Source organism: Falco biarmicus, chromosome 4 (genome assembly GCF_023638135.1).
Source record: "Falco biarmicus isolate bFalBia1 chromosome 4, bFalBia1.pri, whole genome shotgun sequence".
Lineage (NCBI taxonomy): Eukaryota > Metazoa > Chordata > Aves > Falconiformes > Falconidae > Falco > Falco biarmicus.
Genome location: NC_079291.1, coordinates 15,993,469 through 16,013,118, shown reverse-complemented (window position 1 = coordinate 16,013,118; position 19,650 = coordinate 15,993,469). Strand labels below are relative to the sequence as shown.

General features: G+C 37.8%; 1 protein-coding gene across 3 annotated transcripts in view; it reads right to left on the bottom strand.

Annotated features, from left to right (window-relative positions):
• Window positions 1-657: 657 nt before the first annotated feature.
• LARS2 (leucyl-tRNA synthetase 2, mitochondrial) overlaps window positions 658-19,650 on the bottom strand; it is an 88,630-nt gene continuing 69,637 nt past the window's right edge. For all 3 annotated transcript variants that reach the window (XM_056336124.1, XM_056336125.1, XM_056336126.1), the window contains 5 exons: window positions 18,390-18,559; window positions 17,294-17,371; window positions 15,072-15,183; window positions 6,428-6,555; window positions 658-977 (listed from right to left, as the gene is read on the bottom strand). In XM_056336124.1, the coding sequence (XP_056192099.1) occupies window positions 798-977; window positions 6,428-6,555; window positions 15,072-15,183; window positions 17,294-17,371; window positions 18,390-18,559 (668 nt within the window). In that variant the 3' untranslated portion in view covers window positions 658-797. The remainder of the gene's footprint in view (window positions 978-6,427; window positions 6,556-15,071; window positions 15,184-17,293; window positions 17,372-18,389; window positions 18,560-19,650) is intronic.

The following is a 19,650-nucleotide window of genomic DNA, read 5'->3' as shown; positions in this document are numbered from 1 at the left end:
TGCTGTCTGCTTTCCCCACTGCTGCATTTCTAGCAGCCGACTCATCCCTTTCTTGAATCCCCCCAAAGTCTCTGAGATGGCTCATGCATAGGAAGTAACTTCCATTCCGTTTCATGCAGAAACAACCTCCAGCACTTCGCTGAAGTTCAACCTCTCACGTATAAGCCAACACAAATATGCCAGTGAGAAAGAAGGATCCTGGCTAAGGCAGGGCTTGGCTAAATAGCCTGACCTTTCTCTTGGCTTGGCTCTGAAACGTATATGAAATATATCAAACCACCCCACTCTGGCTACCTGCTGTGCCCAAGGCTATTGGTCAGTACTTAAGAAATCCTTTTTTTGAATTAACAGTCAGTAGTATCATTTTCTTACAACTTAAAATGTTAGTTAATGGTAGGGTACCCAAACATGAGATACAGGGAGCAAAGACTGACCATAGCACCACTGAGGGCAATTGTTTAGTCCTAGAAACATATTTATGCCTCTGCATTTAGCCAAGCCAGCTTTCCAATAGGATATATTCCTGAGGTTAACACTAAACCCCATGCCCATGTGCTTTATTATCATTTATGTTCTGTTACAATGATTTATTCTTCTACGCTTCCTTCGCATTCTTCCAGAGAATAGGGACAAACAGCACCTTACTGTGACACAAAATGAAGATTTAGCAGCAACTTGATTTTAATAACATTTCTTCCCCACTGTTACATGAGATTTAAATAACCATAACTGGTCTTTTTGAATTGGTTTCATCTCAAAATATTCCAGTTCCCTTTTACAGTCCAGCAGAGCCTTTGCTACTCCTGCACTAAGAAGTTGATAAGGGCAGTTCTAGGAGACAGAAACGCCTTTTTAATGGTTCGTCCCTGGAGATGCTTGACTCCAAGCTCACTCTGAAGAACTAGCTCGTGCACTTCTTCAAAATTGCGGGCTGCTTGCTGAGGAACAAAAACTTTGCCACAAGCTTTGTTATTGATCTGAAAAAGACAGACATGAAAACAAGAAAAAAGAGAAGTTACTAGACTGATTTATACAATTTCATTTCCTGAATCCAGTCCATCTTGTTACATGGGGAGGGAGAGAAAGGGATCAAACTTTCTTTTCTCCAACTCCAACCTTTTTAAGTAGAGGATAAAATTCTCCTTACCTCCTGTCCATCTACCATAAAATAAAGAGAATGAAACTCTGATTCACGATAGTCAAGGAAAATTGAAGAAGTGGCCATAGGAAGTCTTAGTTTTGAAGATAGCAAGCAGCATGTTGCTACACAATGCGGCAATCTTTTACATTTAAAACCACAGTAGTTACACAAGCTGAATACTGAATAAGCATGAACATAATGGTTTGTCAGGCGGGGTCTTGGTTTGTACATACTTCTAGGCTGCAATTTGGATTCTTCACAGCTATGTGATTCCTCACTGGGATTCACATGCAAGACATTAAAATAAAAATATTTGTAGCTGAAAAGGTATCTGAAAGATCTATCATCACTTATTTTTAGAAAAATAGGCTTTAACTCATTATGTTTTATTCACACTAAACACATGACTTGCTAAGCCAACACCAACCACAAAGGTGACAATAAGGTAATGTTTTCCCGTGTGTGGCTGGTTTACAGAGCAGTTTCCATACTGGTTTTGCATTAGCAGGGCAGAATCACGTAAGTAAAACTGAGTAAGGCCTTTAGTGGGAATCACCTTAATTTTTAAAATAATCTTATAAATCCTTTCTGTCACCCAGTAAGAGCAGAAAATGGACAGGGACTACAGAGCCTGACTGACTACTTTTCTAGAACTGGCATAAAATTCATTATTACAAAAATTTTCAGATTTATATGGAGTACTTTCAGTGGATTAATGAAAAGAATATCAATCCCACATTTTAGCAAATGAATCAATTTGATTTTTAAAAATCCAGATCAAATTACTTGCGTAAAAATCTGCTGCAGCTACTGCAGATATCTGACCTTTAGACATCATTGTAATGTGTTCTCAATCATCTAAAAGGAATATATGTTGCTTCATACAGCTTAGACATAAAAATGCATGCAGCTTGGTTTTCACTTGGATTTTATGCAGGATACGTGTATGCAACATACCACCGGTGACAAGAGACCTGCTTCACCTACCTAGTTTGCATTGTGTTGAAAATAAATTAATCTCTGCAATTCTCAGAGAGAGGAAGTCGAGACAGATTTTTAAGGAACAAGATGAAGTCTCAAATGCAGCTGGGATGAGTAATTTCTGGACTGGACTTGACATTAATTTGTAGTGCTAATACAGATAGGCTTTTATTCCTACACGCATCCGTAACATGGTACCATAAAAGGCTGGCTGTGTTAATCTTTGCCTTTAGCACCTGGTGCAAAGTAAATCCCTTAAAAAACACAGAAGAGTTCATTTTTAGAGCTTTTGTGAAAAATACATACAAGTAGTTCTTTTTGACAGGGCACTTCAGAGAAGTAATGCATTCCCCATGAAAAAGAAAACAGTAAAATCCACACTGATACAGTTTTAGTGAGAATATAAAGCAAGCTTGTCAGCTTGCTGCTAGGACACACAGCCTGCAGTTCAAAACTATGCCTGCTTAGTTAAAATGTCATTCACTGTCCTCCATGATGCAGATTAACACGTCCCAGTGGATGGATGTTGGCTGGGGGAACCTTGCCACAGCTAGCCTGTTTGGTGCCGTTCTCAACAGAAAAGCCAAGCAGTCTAAATCAACTTAGCAAATAAATGACTGCGGTGGTTGTGTTTTCCTAGAAAGGTCGAGAAGCCTGGGCCACCCGACACTGTGTACCTTCCCACAGCATGTCTCCTGATCCTCCCACACCCTGCTGCCAGCCGAGTCTGAAAATCCTATCAAATGGCAGATGGGTTATGATTTCAGCACAGGTTTCCAGCGCGGCTTTTCATCATAAATATCATGATGCAAAGTCAAATGTATTAACATCATTCTTAAAATAAGCATCTGCATCACATACTTGTGTGTATCAAGCATTCTATTCACATATTCTTTTAGTTGCGGGGCTAGATTCTCAGTAGGAAAAATATTTTCTACTATGTCTTCATCTCTCTGTCTGTATCTTACTAGACCATCACAACCCTCGGCAGTTCCAGGTAAAAGTGCCAGCACAAGAAACTTGGGTGCTGGCAGCCTCGTTTCTCTGAAAAACCATGGCAAACTGCAAGAGGAGAAATAAGTGAGGCTTGGGTCCTTTCTTCCCCTGAGGAAGGAAGCTGTTGCTTTTTATTTTATTTTTTTTTTAAACCACATTTGGCATTTTATAATATTTTGGATCTAGAGGGAGCCAGAGGGAACTAGAGAGGTTATGAAGGATGAAATGATATCAAAGACTGAAAAATAAGCACCTGGAGGCTGCAGAGAGGAATTTTTAATTCCACTCAAACATTTTTTTACTATTGATGTATAATCCTTCTGAGAAGCAAAAATGAAAATAAATATCCGTGTCCTTTTAGGCCTTCCTTGTGTGCCAGAGCAAGAAAAACGACACCGGCTTTTTTTTTGTTTTGTAAAAACATCAGTTATAAGACCACAGCTGCTAACAGTTCTGCACCACCTAGAAAATGTGAGGAATGCTAGTCAGAAGTGTGTTCACAGGATGAAATGCACACTACATTCAGGTCAGATTTTTCACAGCATTAACAATACACGGTAGGATTAAAAATATTCAACTTTGCAGTAACATTTGAAGTAATGGATACCATGCATATACAGTGAATTTAAATGTCTTTCTTGTAGGCACTCTGTACTGTATCGGCCAAGGATGCAGCGAGTTGGTTCCTTTTGCTGCTTTGGGTTAAATACAGAGAGACGTAACTCCAGCACAGACAGGAAATAATGAAGTATTTTGTGTCAAGAGAAATAAACCCATAATGTCTCAGCAGGCAAAACCCTGGCAGCCTGAGGCAGTTTGATGCCTTGCGAAGAATAGGGTTGTGGCCCACAGATTCAGTTTGACTGTGCAGCCTTGTGAAGAGACACTGCCTCTTTGCAGCTACCAGTTCCTCTGTATGTCAAGTGTTTCTTGGTTTAATGAGGGTTATTCATTTTTGCAGCCGTACAAAAACCTAGTGTCCACAAGACTTTAAAATATTCACATTTATGATGACTTTTCCCCGCTCCTCCTCCATATTTCCCTCTTGCCTTCCTCTTACAGTAGAAAGCCAGGCACACCTCCTAGGCACAATTTTCAAGAATTATTCCCAGTTTGAAAAAGGAACTTGTCTCTGTGGTCTTCCAGTCACTTGCTTTCTCAGAACTAAAGAAGGTGTTTACATACATCATATTCTCCCAACAAAGGGGTTGTTTTTTCTCTTATTACAAGACTTCTACAAAGGTTATGGCTTTGACAAAGTCAGTCAGGAAAAGAAACAACAAAAAAAAATTCATAATGGTTGTTTAAAGCAAAATTCATTTTTATTTTTCTGGTTTCTTTTTTTGAGAAGGAAGTTTTAATGTCAGCAGAAAAATACCAGTGACATGTTTAGGTGTTTTCATGTTTGTTTGTATAGTCTTAAAAACAGAGGTCATAGTTTTCCCTGTATTGCTGAAGTTTTTATTTTAAGGATACATTTAATAACTCATTTGCTTTAGCCACAATTGCAAAGATGTTTCTATAATTACACAATTTCTCATTCATGACTTCCTTATAAACTGAATGCTGGAATTTAAGATGTTTGCTAGCTGTGCTTGAAAGTGAAGGTTTATTTTAAGCTTGAGCAAAGTGATTATACCTCAGTGAAGATTTTTACTGGTATAAATAAATACTTATCACTTAAAGAAAGGAAGAAAGAGGAAGGAAGGAAGGAAGCAAGCAGTAAACCTACAGGAATATTAGACTAAATCTGCTATTAACCCCAGTTGGCACTTGAGTCCTCCTTGGTTTGGGAAAAGAAGCCAGTTGAAAATTTCCTCCAAAAATACACATTCTGTGGCCTCGGCTAAGGATGTATGTTGAATGTTAGAAAAATTAGTGTTTTAACAGCAGTTCTCATTCTGTTCAAGTGGACTGACTGAGAGATCTGGCAAGCTATGTAATTATTTGCAAAGATATTTTGGTTAAGGATCAACATGATGTACCCTAAATCCAACCAATCTCTTCCATCCTCAAAAAACCCAGCTGAACAAAAATAACCCAATTGCCTTACTCCTTCTACCCAAAGGAACTAACAAAATAAAATACAGATAAAATGCATCGCTTCTGTTTCTCTTACACACGCACATAGAACACGCAGTTTTACATGACCAAACAACATTTCTTGTAGAGGCTCCATTTTGTTCAATGTCCAGAAACACAAAAAGTCTTTAAGTTGAAACATTTAAATTAATTTAAAACATTTAAGCTTAGAATGTCCGCATGGTATGTTAAAGGTTATTCTGTGGTTAGCAGTGGAAAAGGCAGGAGTCCTGCAGATCTGATAGTACGCAACTACATCATTACAGACTACTGTAACACCTGAGCACGAAGAACCTGAAGGCAAGTTGCCCAGGAGCCCAGGAGTCGATGGAAGAGCTGAGACACTACTCATGGATCCCACAGGCCTGGCTCCAGGCAGTCGCTCTATGGCCTGCAGTGGCACCTGCTGCTGTGCCCTCTCTAATGATAAAGCTCTATGATGCCTGGGAGCATGCTGAATACAGACTAGTTAGCTAGAGAGGCAGGAAAAAAGACACTAAACTACACTGCGCATGTGCACAGACACATGTTGGAGAACTGCAGGTTAACTAAACGTAGTTACGTGTCCGCTCTTCTGCTGAGCTGCCAGCTCCTTCTCTAGACCAAAAGGATGTTAGAGCTCAAAGAGAAACTGGAATGACATTACCAAGGATACCTGTTTTTCCTCAACCTCAGTCCTCCAAATACGGAATGCTGAATACTCCAAATGCTGAAACGTGCCAGAAGCTCAGCCCAAAGCAGACAGGAAACGTCGTTTGGCAAAAATCACAGCAACTTAACCCAACTTATGGTAGGTTGTATTAGGCAACCATAGCGCTACAGGTACCACCAGAAATGTCACCTTCTTATACATTTTTTGACAGAGCCAAGTTCATAAATGCGCTGTCAGGCAAAAAATCTGGAGGGACCTGTATTTTGATCGTAATTTTGACTGCACCGGCCTTGCCCACAGTGGTTAATTGGCCAAAGCCCCACAGGTACTAATATGCAGTCACTCAAAAAGGTTTCTGTTGAGATAGTCTCCCTTCCAGACTTGCTACATTTTTTTAATGTAGGAAACCATTTTAATTACTTAGCGCAATGGTAATTGCAGCTTCTATTCTATCCGACCTTTCACTGAGCCACCTAAGAAGGGAACAGACTTCGACAAGAGCAGAAGTTTTGTCATCCTCTGAGCTTGTAACACATTGGTTAGCCACCACTGAACCTACATGAAAGCACTCTTACCAGAACAGACATCTCCACAACATCTGATGGCTGAAGGTACTCTGGGTCTACTTCGGGCCAGGACTGATGCAGCACATCAACATCCCAGTGATGATGATGACAAAGTTTGTTTTGCATATGCGCCAAACCTAGAAAATGAAACCAGTCAAACATTCAGCTGGGCTTTAACCAGAATATTCAATCTTTGGAATTTGTTAAGTAAGATCAGAATAAAGTTGACTTTAAAAGCAAATCCCCTAGGAGGAAATAAGAGTGTTTAGATGAGCATACAGCACATTATAAACAGAAAGATATACATCTCTGAAGCGCTTGTTTTATGCCATGTGTAGGATGCTAACATGAACAATGTGGGCACAATTTAGATTTGTATTAGCACTCTGTAACTTTGCCAACAGCACAGAAGACCACTGTTTATTATTTGAAATCATAACACTGCAACACAAACTGACGTCTACTTTTGGAAGTCAATCATAATCCTGCATTTTTTTTTTCAATAACACCACCAGTTTGATTAAAATTTTACTCAGAACTCAACCAAAATAATAAACAATTATGGCGTATTATTTTACCATCTGTAATATGCTGAGTAGCTTCTAATTATGCAAGTCAAGCTATACTTGCAAGATTTTCTCATATTTTGTGGAGTATCTATTTTCTTACAACTTAAAGGTGCCACACTACCTTGCACAGCTTGCTCTCCTTCTTATGATACATATATTCTAAAACACTTTATCCTTTGATTTTATTTTTAAAAGCTCCTAAAATGGCTATAAGCGATCTCCTTTTATTAAATAGGCTTTGCTTTCCTCAAGACAATTTGTTCCTGATTTGTTTAAGTAATAGGAGAATAGGATGCAATTCATTCTGAAGCTGCATTCTTTAACTGAATAAAAGCTTCCGAGTGGAATTTATGTTGCTCTTTGCTCCAGCTGTAGGACAAAATGGAAAGATTTCACTTAACAAGAGGCTGTCAAATATAATCAAAATTGATGATGATTGCTCCTGTGAGTCTCACAAAGCCAGGGAACTTTTAAATTAAAAACATTCACTGTGTATGAATAAGAATACAGACTAAAACTTTTTATAAGTACATGCTTCATTCAGAACTGCAAAATGTATGTGAAATCTCATCTGGTTTAGGGAAACTCCAAGCAAAAGCATAAAGAAAACCCATCAACACAAGATTCACTGTTGAGACGGAGGCACCTGAAGCTGTTCAAAACACAGCACAACAGCAGTCATAGGAGCAAAACCAACCCATGCACAATACCCACATGAATTTACCTAGCTGGATTGTTTAGTCTAATACAGTGAGTAACAGCAAACAGGTGCATAAAGAGAATGCAACTTTCTGCAGAAAAATCTGCCAGATTTTTGTTAGTGTTTTTGCAGACAAAGCACTTTGGTAGAATGACACACAGCCTTGCTATCTGCTGAATGATTCAGAACGGGGCAGTGGCGTGGACTGATGGGAGGTATTTCTAATTGCAAGCAAGAATGTGCAAATTTCCTAAGAATGACAACAAAGCCACAATCTTATTAGGTAAATAATTGATTAAAACACTTCAACAGGTCTGATTTTGCATGTTTTTCTTCTCTCACAGCAGTAGCTTAGAAACTGAAAGAGCAAAAGATAGGAACTCAAGCAGAAAAAAAATTCTTCACATTGGTGATTCATTATCACGTTGACTTTAAAGACAACAGCTGCTAGATTCTTCCCTTTTTGGCATTTGAACATCCAGATGAGCTCATTTCTTTCCAACTGATCACATGCCTTGGTGCAGAAGCATGCACACTGGCCACTCCTTATTTTCCTGTTGAAGTGGATTTCTTCAAGCCACTTCAAAAACACTTCCTAATACGATTCAAGAGCTTCTATCTATGAAAGCAAAACCAGGGTCACTTTTAAATCCCATGGAGGCAGTCAGTCCTAATAAACCAACTAACCAAAAAATTTAAAATTAATTCTGAAGTAGATAAACTGTGACTAAGCACAGTGTCAATCTTTTGGTTCTCTTTCTTGCTGCAAAATGAGCTATGAGCTCATCTGTATTAAAAAAAAAGTGCAAAAGTCAACAGAACTAGTTTCAGAAAACAGAGTTCGACAGGAAACCAAAATGAAGGTTTTACTTCTGTTGCCTGTTTGCCTTCCTGCCTTAATTCACAGTTCATGAGCTGTAGAACACAGAAAACGCAAAGATTTGGTTTGCGTTTTCAAAATGCACAAGACCAGAATGCACACACACAAGACCAGAAACTTCATCACCACGATCCAGAATGGTGATGGTCCACTTGTGAGGACGAAGACAGCCTTCCCACTTGATTCTGAGACATTACACAAAAGCACTGTTTGAGAAGTTAAACCCCGACCATTTCACAGCCTTCTGTTGTGAAAACATTAAAAACCTAGTTTACTGTCTTGCTGCACTAGAAAGTGCCTGGGAAGTGCACTTTTATGAAGCAGCATACATTTTGCTTTCTATTTTCTGATGTATTTTGCTTTTATGGCTATAGATTCTCTTGCAAATGTAGGACAGAAAGCCAACTGAGTACATTTTTACTTACTGTAAGCCGTTCACTTTTATGTACACATCTGTACAGCCACACAGGACAGATCAAAGACAATACTTGTGCTCAGTCTGAAGCTCTGATCTTGCTACTGAATCTGCTTCAACAGATTTTTACTGACTAGCAAGCTAATACTAGAACAAGGTTTCCCTAACCAGTAACTCACAGCATTGGAGTCAAGTTAAAACACCAAGTTAAATGCATATTATATTACTGTAAATGAGCGAGTTGAGAGACGGAGGGGACAGGACAAGTCTAACAACGTTTCAGCCCATGGGAATGTTTTATTAGCATTATGTGAGTACTTCATAAGCATAATACTTCCCCTAAGGTGCTAAATGGCAGGGAAGAGCGGATTCTCATTTTAAAGAGATTTAAGAAGGAAGATGTTGAAGCAATCACGTATCAGCAAGGTGTAAGGACTGCAAGGTCTTCTAGTCTTACAGAAAAAAGCACTAGAAAAAAATATCTGTAAAATTCCAGCAACAGTGCAGCTAGTTTGACACAAAACTATGTAGACAAGAGAAAAAGATGTCATTATGGAGCAAACTGAGTAAGAGCTGGCATGGGACAAGCACCGGCACAGAGAGGTTAACAAAGCAGAAAAGGCAAGGAGGATGGAAGCCTTAATGGTTGATAAAAGGAAGTTGATGAAGGCATCTCAAGCAATGCCAGTATCAGAGTTTACGACTATGGATCTTCTAACAGGACATGTAAGAAGATCAGAGTGGAGAGTATAAGGTGACTGTGAGGGTGTCTTATCCAAATGTTGATAATTTTTGGATTTAGCTAAATCAAAACAATTGAAATCTGTGTTAAGTAAAAATCCACCACACTAGCAGACAATCAGATAAAGTATTTAAAAAGCCCAGAGCAGGAGTGTGTAAGGGTAAGTGGAGATGCATTCTGGGTCAGTATCTTACTTGCCTCTGCAGCCTCTTCCAAGGAAAGGATTGTTACCACGTTACTTTGTTCTTGACACGCATTTTTACTATTTAATGAATCTTCCTATTTGGCAGATTCAGACAAGTTGCATACCTGAAATACCTTTCCGCAGCCCAGGAGGAGTATGTTAGTCATATGTGAAATGGTCTGCAACCTCAAAGAACTCAGAGCAACACAGTAACAGCTGTTTTCTAGACAGCTCTGAAACAAATGGTATTATACTATTGGTATAGGAATACGGAATCGGGTTGTGAAAAGCCTGGGTTGCTAAAAGCAGACTCTAGAATGTGTTTCCAATTCAGCAAACTCCACGTGAATCCTTTTAACCTTCTGAAAATAATCCACCTTCCTCCACTTGTACAGACTTACTATTCTTCTCTTGGGGTCATTACTCTTGGAGGAAAAAAAAAATAAAAATCCCAAATTATGTTTCTTCATGGATTTGTGAAGGGGGATTTCTGCATTCAGATTTTCAATTAAAATCTGCAACATTAATTAGCTTCTACTCAGCTCTATTCTTCACAGAAGCCTTCTTGAGAAGGACTGAATTCAGACAAAGAAATTCTTGCAAAAGAGCTACTGCAGTGACAGTTAAAATGTTGCTAAGACAATTACACCATTACAAATTCCAATAATTACATTTAATTTCAATGTGTCTTAAGATGTGTTTAATATCAGCATGTATCTTTCATGTGCCATCTCTCATAAAAATTTAACAACTCACAATAAGCAGTTTCATATCCTTGTCTGGACAGCAAAATCCTGTACTACTACAAACAAACTGAAGAAAAAAAAGTCTCAAATGGTGTCTGTATATTCCTCAGATACAAGGTTTCAGGAAGGAAACAGATTTCCTCATCCTGTCAGTGTTCATAAACTGCCAAGATATCAGCCGGATGAACTCTTCCCACACTGAGGGGCTACAGTTGCTTTTTCTGTTATTAAGCGATAAACCAGTGTATTCACTGCACAATTCAGACCATCAGGTTGACACACCAGAATACTGAAAACTGTGCTCCTCTAAGCAGGAGAAAGAACTTCACACACAAAGTATCGAAGCACTGGGCTACCATTGTTCAGCTGCTGAAAGATGAGGCACTTCCCAAACAGCATTCAAGCAGCTTTTCCTTCACTCAGACTGGAAAGACTTACTTCCAATACTGAAGTACGCTCTCCAACCAGCTCACAAAGAGACCAAACCCTTCATTTCTATCTGACGCAGGAAAACAAGATGGTCCCATATAAACTAAACCTCATGGGAGAATAATTCCTCAGCTGCAAAGAACAAAAATTGCTTTGCCTTGAATCTACCTAATTTTACTTTAACTGTACTTAAAAGTTGCATATTACATCGGAAGCATGCTTGGGATATCAGACTGCAGTTCTGAATTTGCAAAGTTAATCAACAAATGAACAAAAAATCCACAGCAGACTAAAAAGCTAAAATTTCAAATGAACACTGACACAACTCTTGCAAAGCAGGAGAGCATTATTACAATCAAAATTACTTACATCACTGATGCTAGTCATTACTTAAAATGTCAAGCAAAGCATTTATAATTAACATTCTAAAATAATCTTTGTAATTTTCCTAATAATTTCATTAGTTGGTAACCATTAAGATCGACTGATTTGCAGTTAATTCCAGCTGTAACTTTTTTTGATAACCACGAAGGCACCTACATTCATATTTATACACGTAGCCATGTTTTAATCTCTACAAGATACTACATGAGAAAACACTGATTTGCCTTCTTTTTTTTTTCTTTTTACATTTCATTGTGATCTGTGCCAAACAGCTTTTAGATTGAAAGGGAAATTAAAATGCAAACAAGCATTTTTTGCTATTTAAATATGAATGCATTCAGAATACCAGTATTTAAGAAAATTTGTTAGATACTTAAAATTTACCACGTTTTGCAGTTAAATGCAATTTTTTCAATCAAAGGAGAATATTTTATGTAATTACTGAATAAAACTAACAGTAGCAGGTTATCATATTTTGGACATCAAAGCCTTTAAGACTTTAATATTTATAGATGCTAGCCTAGCTTTTTATTCCAAAACTAGAAAAGGAGAAAAGGCTGGTTGATTATTTTTCAATTTCCAGAACACCTGTCATTTAAACTGAAAAAAGTACTATTTACACCTGCTCTTCTAGCCTCCAATTGTCAAAATTCATTTTACTACCTCCAGAAAGCCTCACTCCAGGTGTTTAACCAGAAACTTCTATAGTTCTGTGGTTTAATTGTCTTCAAATCTTTGGCAGAATTAATTTAATATAATACCATACATAAATAAGGGTCTTATTGTAGGTTGTCATTGTTTCACATTCGGTTTTAAATTCTATTGTACTCTCTTCTTAAAATGTTTCATGACCATAATCAGTGATCAGGAAAGCATGAAAGGAGAGATTACAGTGCAACAGTAAAGGTATTATTCATCCTGTGAAGCACAATGCAAACAATCAAATTAATGAAAATGCTCTCTTCTTCTACTTTCTTCTCCTCTCCTTTATTACAGCCTTCTTAAGGATGTCGTAAAATTAATATTAAGCATATCTCATTATATAATAAACACTTTCTAATGAGAAACACTAATAAGAAAGCAAAATCCTTTTTGTTCAAAAAAAGCTTAAATACACAAGGAAGCGTAATGTGCTTCAGGGTTAACAAGAACAAGTCACTGCTCCTACAAGCATTCCTACTTAACTGCCAAATTACCTGCTTGACACAAACTACAGGGCTTCCAGATTTCCCAGTTTCATTTTTCCCTGCATAAAGAAAAATGCCCCTTGTTTTAATCACTAAATCAAACAAAATTCAAAGGCTGCGTACAAGTTATTTTGGAATGAAATGTCAGTATTTTATCATGAATATGTTGCTTATGTGTTATTATTGGCATTACAATAGCAGACATAGGCTTTCATCAAAGCGCGGGGGTCCACTCCTATAGGTGCTATTTATAGAGCTAATAATACACAAAGTCCTCTTCCTGACTAGTTTACGAGAGAGGAAGTAGCACTACCTCTGCATTTAGATGCAAAGCCAAGGTACAAAAAGAGTGACTTACTCTGAGTGTGTATGGAGAACAAAAGGATAAAGAGAACTAAACAGAGTATTTAGGAAGCTTGATGTTTATACTGAAACTATTTAAAGTAAGAAAGCATCATCATACATACATAATAAAGTTTAAGAAATCGGTTACGTCAGATGAGCAACAAGACTTGGTGGAACCAGAGTACAATTCAGAACATGAACTTGGGGAATCTTTCTCTAGACTACAGTTGGACATTTTTCCCCAGAAACCCCAATCCCAGGACAACTGCTAGATATTGGCTATTCCAAAATAATACAGCCTTCTTACTTCAACACAGTACTTAAATGTACACACACTCTCCTGATGAAATTGTTTAATAACCTTAATGTACTGTAATGATGACCGTGCTAAGGGATTGTGATTTTCATGTTTAGTCATAAAAGTCTTCAGGCAGTAATCACTATGCAATGTTGGTTTTTTGTGTTTTTTTTTAATGCTAGTTGCACTGAATGACAATGCACAGTCTTTGGACCACACAATCAAAATTTTCTCTTTAAAAGCATACAGAAGCTGAGGGCAATACACTCCCAATTTTTATGTTTCCTTTTCATTCTTACATCAGAGAGAGATCCAGAAAATGTTTACCACTCTCATTGATTTTAGTAGTAAGAAAAGACAACCTTCCCTAACATTCCAGACACTACAGAATTAAGCTTTATGTTTGACAAGTTACATTAATTAAGACATTCTAATGTTCTTTGTCTCTTTATCAAATATATTTGATAATTCTCTATTCCCTAACATGTATTCAAATTTCAAGTTCACAAGGTACTGGATTTTTATTAAATAATTTGCCTGGACCCCTTCTGCCTACATCTCAACCAACGTGGAAAACGAAGTCCTGGCAATTACTTCCATTTAAGTATAACTTTAATTAGACGGTACTTCACATTGTAGGAGAATATTGACCAGAAGTAGCTTTCTCCAGATGGATCATGTCTGATGCCACTCTTTATTCTAAACAATTAAGCTTGTATTAAGACATCTTAAAAACACTGGAAATGAAAACACAGGAAAAAACCCCATTCTCCCTAGTGTATCATTCTGTTTCCAGAGTCTCTGCCCCTATGTTATTGCTTTCAACAGGAGCAGCCTTTTTTTGGCAGTTAACATTATTACAGAGCCATGCACAACTCTGAAATATAAGCAATTTAGTAGCTCTGCTCTGTAAACACTTGAATGCACAACGGTTTAGGATGACTGTTGGAATAAAACTGTTAAAACAGCGTCCAAAGGCTAACATTAGGTCCAAAACCACATAGCAATTTGTGGCCAGTCTTAATGCAGAATATATTCCTATCTTCCCACATACGTCTTGGGACTTGCTCCAAAGAACCTTAAAAGCAATGGCTGAACTCTGGCATGCACATCCCTTATTTCGCAGGCTTTAACTGTAGCAGCACCATGCAACTTAGCCCACTTGGAATTCAGATCTCAAGGTTTACAACTGTGACAGATCTTAAAAAAGATTTCCTGTCCACCATTCTCACTCTCCACGAGAGGTTAATTTGCAGCATAACATCCCTCGGTCTCTGGAGAATTCTACAAGAGCAGGATTTTTACTGAACACTCCTTTAGTCTTTTTAGTATACAGCTCTCTGACATGGTTCTTTTTGCTTGAATTCCTGAAAGAAAATATGCGCGGTCCAAAGACTCTGAAAGAGTTGTTTGAAAAAGGGCTGTCCCTATCCCCACGCTCAGCTCTTAATACTGCCATCCATATACCGGAGCAGCCAGCAGCTGACAGATGAATTCCTCATGCAAGTCCTGTCTTGAATTTTTCTTCCTTCTCCCTTTCTCTGCCTAGTCTCAAGAAATCCACCTTCGTACCCAAGTGGAAAGAAACTAAAAGCAGAAAGAGAGATCCGGCAACTCCGTAAGATTCAAGTTTGTTTAGGAATTATGACAGAAGGTGTCAAGACAGCTGCAGAATTCAGGGATAAGTGACACAGGTACTATGTTAAAGGTATTTTTGCAAACTTTTTGCCATTTTCTCCTGGAACATCAATAAAAAGTTTATTTCTGTAAATACCTTTCCACATCTCTGATGCAATGTGTGGAGCCATAGGTGCAAGCATAATGCAGAGTGAAGCCAAAGCACCTTCAAATTCTGTGCTGTGGAGAATAACAGGCCGAGAAGCTTGCTAAACAAACAGAAGGAAAAGAAAATAAATTGTTAATATTCTGAGGTGGGGGGCAAGTAGTTTAATTAAGAAGAAAATGCAGTAAGGAAACCTACAATCCATTTCTATGCTTATGAGAGCATACTTTCACAATAAACTGGAAACCTTAAGAAAAGTTATGGAGAATTAAAACTGCAACTCTTGGTCACAGAGTCCTCTCCAGCACTTGGAAACTAATCCTGAAGAGGCTGATGCAGTCCCTCGGGAATCTGCTCTAGTGTGGGAGTCTGAACACAGACCCATGGGGACAACAGTGGCCCTCAAAAACGTTTTGAGTGCTGCCACTTGTAGAAGCGCAGTCTTAGATAAAATCACAGCTATTTGAGAAGAGCTGAAGTACTTCTATAAGAGAGTCAAGCTGTGCTGAATGCAGCATGGTTTTTGTTGGGATAATGTTCAGTTGTACAGGATCCTAGAGTGGCTTAAGCAAAGCTGAATTTAGTGACAAAGTGAGGTTTTAGAGCTGAAGGAGGATTTGGGAATGAAAAGCAGAATATTGCCTTTTACAGTTTGATGCTCAGACTGCTTTAGTAAAGTGTTCAGCTTTCCTAGTACGTTTTCACTTTCTTGCAAAGGGCTAAAGTGACAAAATTTGAATCTTTGTTCCTCTATTTATTGTATCTTAATAGAAAAGATATAGCACTAAAAGTAGCCAAATGAACTCTTTCTTTCTTTTCCTGTTTGAGAGGTTACATCTCATAGTAAATTCAGGTTCTGTATTTACTTTGTAATTTTCCTCTCTAATGAAGCAGCACAGAAAAATGTCAGCACTCATGTGCTGATGAGAATGACTTGGTGGGTGTGATTAACACCCATTCCCGTCTACTAGAAAGTTGTCCAAAACCAGTCATTTGTTTGACGCAGACCTCAAATGTTGTCAGATGGCATCTTCTTCTTATCACTGATACTAACAACGTCAGTGCAAACTAGATTTAAGTTTTAGTAACTACTTCCTGCTTTCTACATTTAATTCTCACCCACCTCCTCCTTTTCAACTGGGAGCAAAAGAGGAAGTGTGAACCTGCTATACAGAAACTTGTTCTTGTAAGATACTGCATGGCCTTCTTTGGTCAAGAAACATGTCAGTGTTCAGACATCTGGCTGTCTGTAGGACACTGATGTTTATTTATTTATTTTTTATAAACGATCACTTATTACCATCCACCAGCACAAAATGCATATGAATCACTGAGCTGGAGTTAAAGAACAGTTTGTCACCTTCCCCACACCACAGTACTGTAGACTCAAGTTATCTCAGTACAGCAATTGTGCACACCCTACTTAACTTTTTTTAAGTTCCATGACTTTACCAATAATCCCCTTGGAATCCATAAGGTATAAAATGGTATTTCAATAAAGAATTTGAAAAATCCAGATTTTTATCTGATTTGTGGTCTAGATCAGGTTACCATTATATACCTGAAGGATTGCTCAACCAGATGTAAGAGTAATAACAAAAATAACTGTAACAATAATAAAACAATAACAGTTTATTATATTTGATCTATTGCCACTGGCTGATAAACAACATAATCTAAATAAAAAATACTAAAAACTTAAATTATTTTTACATTTGTTTTAAAAAGGGGAATTTGTAAACTCTACTACTGGCAGACAGCTTAGTGGTGAAAGCTGTCTCTGACGAATGTAAGATCATGTGTGATTTTCCTTGCAAAGAATAATCCTTTCCTTTAAAACAGAGTATTTGGTATATACCAATTTGGTATATACCTACGCAATTTGGTTAAAAACAAAAGAGAATAAAGAACACAGCTAAACAAAACGTATCCTTTTCAAACTACAGGATGCAGATGTAAACATCAGAACCTAGTGGCTCTAATACCATCAAGCTCCTCCAGCAAAACCGTGTATTTCAGGGTTACAGTGATACCAGAACATGGTACTTTTGAACTGCATAATTCAATGAGGGTCTTGACTTGGTAGCAATACTTATGACAGTAAATGACTTACGGGAAGCTGGACCTGTAGTTCAGGCAGCTCCTGCTTTGTATAAAGAATTACAGGAACTGGGTCTGAGAGAAAAATATCTTCATTAATATCGCATACTTACATGGAGTATGTTAGTGAGGCTCATCAATCGGGAAATAGCTGCATTGAACAGATGATCCTTTGTGAAGTACTCTGTTACCTTGTATCAGAAAAAAAGGTCTATCACTAATTGCTTAAAATTCTCAAATATAGAATATTGGGTTTTCAAATAAAAAAGAATTATTGATAATCAACTTCAATTTGTGAAATATGACCACTGTACCTCTTACATGACAACCACTTTGGCATGCAAACACATCATATATGCAAGTCACATGCATGTATGGGAAAATATCAATCATATAAAAATTCAGTTGACTAGCTTCCCCTGTTTCAGGATTCTTAAAGCTTCAATCAGGGACAATGAGAACTGTGTATTAGTAATCACCCTCTATTTCCTTTAATAGAGTATCTTCCCTTTGCCCCTACAAGAGGCTTTCATCCTTGTAAATCCAGTTACGCTGGTGAAAGCTTGTCCACAGATTGCAAGATTATAATTCCAAGGTCTGTTAAAAGGCCTGGAAGGTCCCTCACCACAGGATTATCAGGAAATGTTTTTATCCATAGAAAAATATTTTTTAAGTTAATTTTGCAGGTATTTGTATCTCCTTCCGAGTCATGGATAATTGAATTGACACTAATCACAGCATGAGACAATATAGAAGAAGGGATGAACGATCATTTAAGTAATTTTTTTTTTTTAGGATACGCTTATGTATTTTCACCTAAATATTTTTTTCGTTCTATATGAAACAGTAGGCATAATAATGAGGTGTGAAGCTAACAGAACCAAAGCTTTTGTTAGAGATAACCGGCATAACTCACCTACAGCTTTGCTCAAAACCCAGACTGATTAACATTTTAATGCCGTAACATTTCATCGTTTAAATAAGGCACAGAACAGAGAATTTTTGCCAATCCAAATCTTAATACTTTGCAGTTCTGTTCCACAGAATTTGTATGTAAATAAAATTACTCATACAGAGAATAATTCAGTTAAAAAATATGAGCTACTCATCTGGGGAAAAAGCTTTTGGCTCTGTAACTCAAGCATATGGTTTTAGCATAAGCAGCAACTTATCTGGTAAATTACAAACTATTTAAGTGTTTCTTTTAACCTCAGAAATCACCAGATTCTTCTGCTCCCAGATCTTTCTGGCTTCTGCCTTCTCTTTCTTATTCAGAAGCTCAGGGTTGGGCATGGTTCCTGAAGTCCTTGCTTCAATAAGTTTGGTTACAAGTGCCCAGACGCGTGTTTGCCATCTCTGAACGCCTGGCATAGCATCAGCTGAGATTAATGAAAGATTGCAGAAAAATTTCAGTTACAGTGAACGCATCTAAAATTTTAAATAAAAGCAAAAAAGGAAGTGAACGCTAAACATTTTTTCTAAAAAACCCCTGTATTTTAAATGAAAAAAGTCAATGCAATTAAGAATGCTTTTGCAAATAATGCTGGGTTGCCTTAAGGGAAATAATAATGTAAAACAAAAGTCTTTTACTGCAATGACTTTAAAACACACACAGCAAGAATATTTGCTAAATTTCTAAAATAACCCAATGTTATTGCAATGTTAGAGTGTTCATCTCATGTTTTAAGTAATTCACAGAACAGTTCTATATGCTCCCATGTTTCAAACCCACAGAATACAAACATACATATACACACACATGTATACACAAACATATTTTTTAAATTGAGAGATTTCTTCTAAAATTTTATTTTAGAAATGACATGTACTTTTGTTGGTACAGAGATGCTACTGTGCTAATGACTATAGGCTCTGATCCTTGGTACCATCTTTTGACACAGCTTAGTTTGGGATGGGGTGATTATACATCTGTTTACCCTGACCCTGCAGGGACCAGTCCTGCTCTGTGGCTGCCCTAAGAACATGTTTCTGTGATCTAGGGACCACGCTACAGAGGCCCCAAGCTACTGCTGCTCACAGCCAGGTCCTCCACGTGGTGTGGTGCAGAGCCACTGGTGAAAGGATGGCTCGAGGTGCAGCACTGATATGGCTTCAGCTCTCTTTTCCAGATGTGCTGTGTTTCTACTAGACTGCACAGCACTACACGCTGTGCTACACAATATCAATGTATCCTAAGATGTCCTAGCTGGCAAAAGCTTCCAACTCTGCTCTGGCAACTGCACTTGAAAAGACCACCAGAGCCACTACTAGACTGAGAGAAGTAAAAGATGTGTGAGTGACTATAATACAGGTGGGTTATCTGTCTAATTGCACTAGATGAAAGACATTCTACTCATCTGGGAACAGTAAAATACAACCTGATTGACTACATCTGCATGATCCTCATGAACTTTTGCAGGTGGGACTGGGAATATGGTGCCCTCCCCTAACTTTCCATCTCCTGTTCATA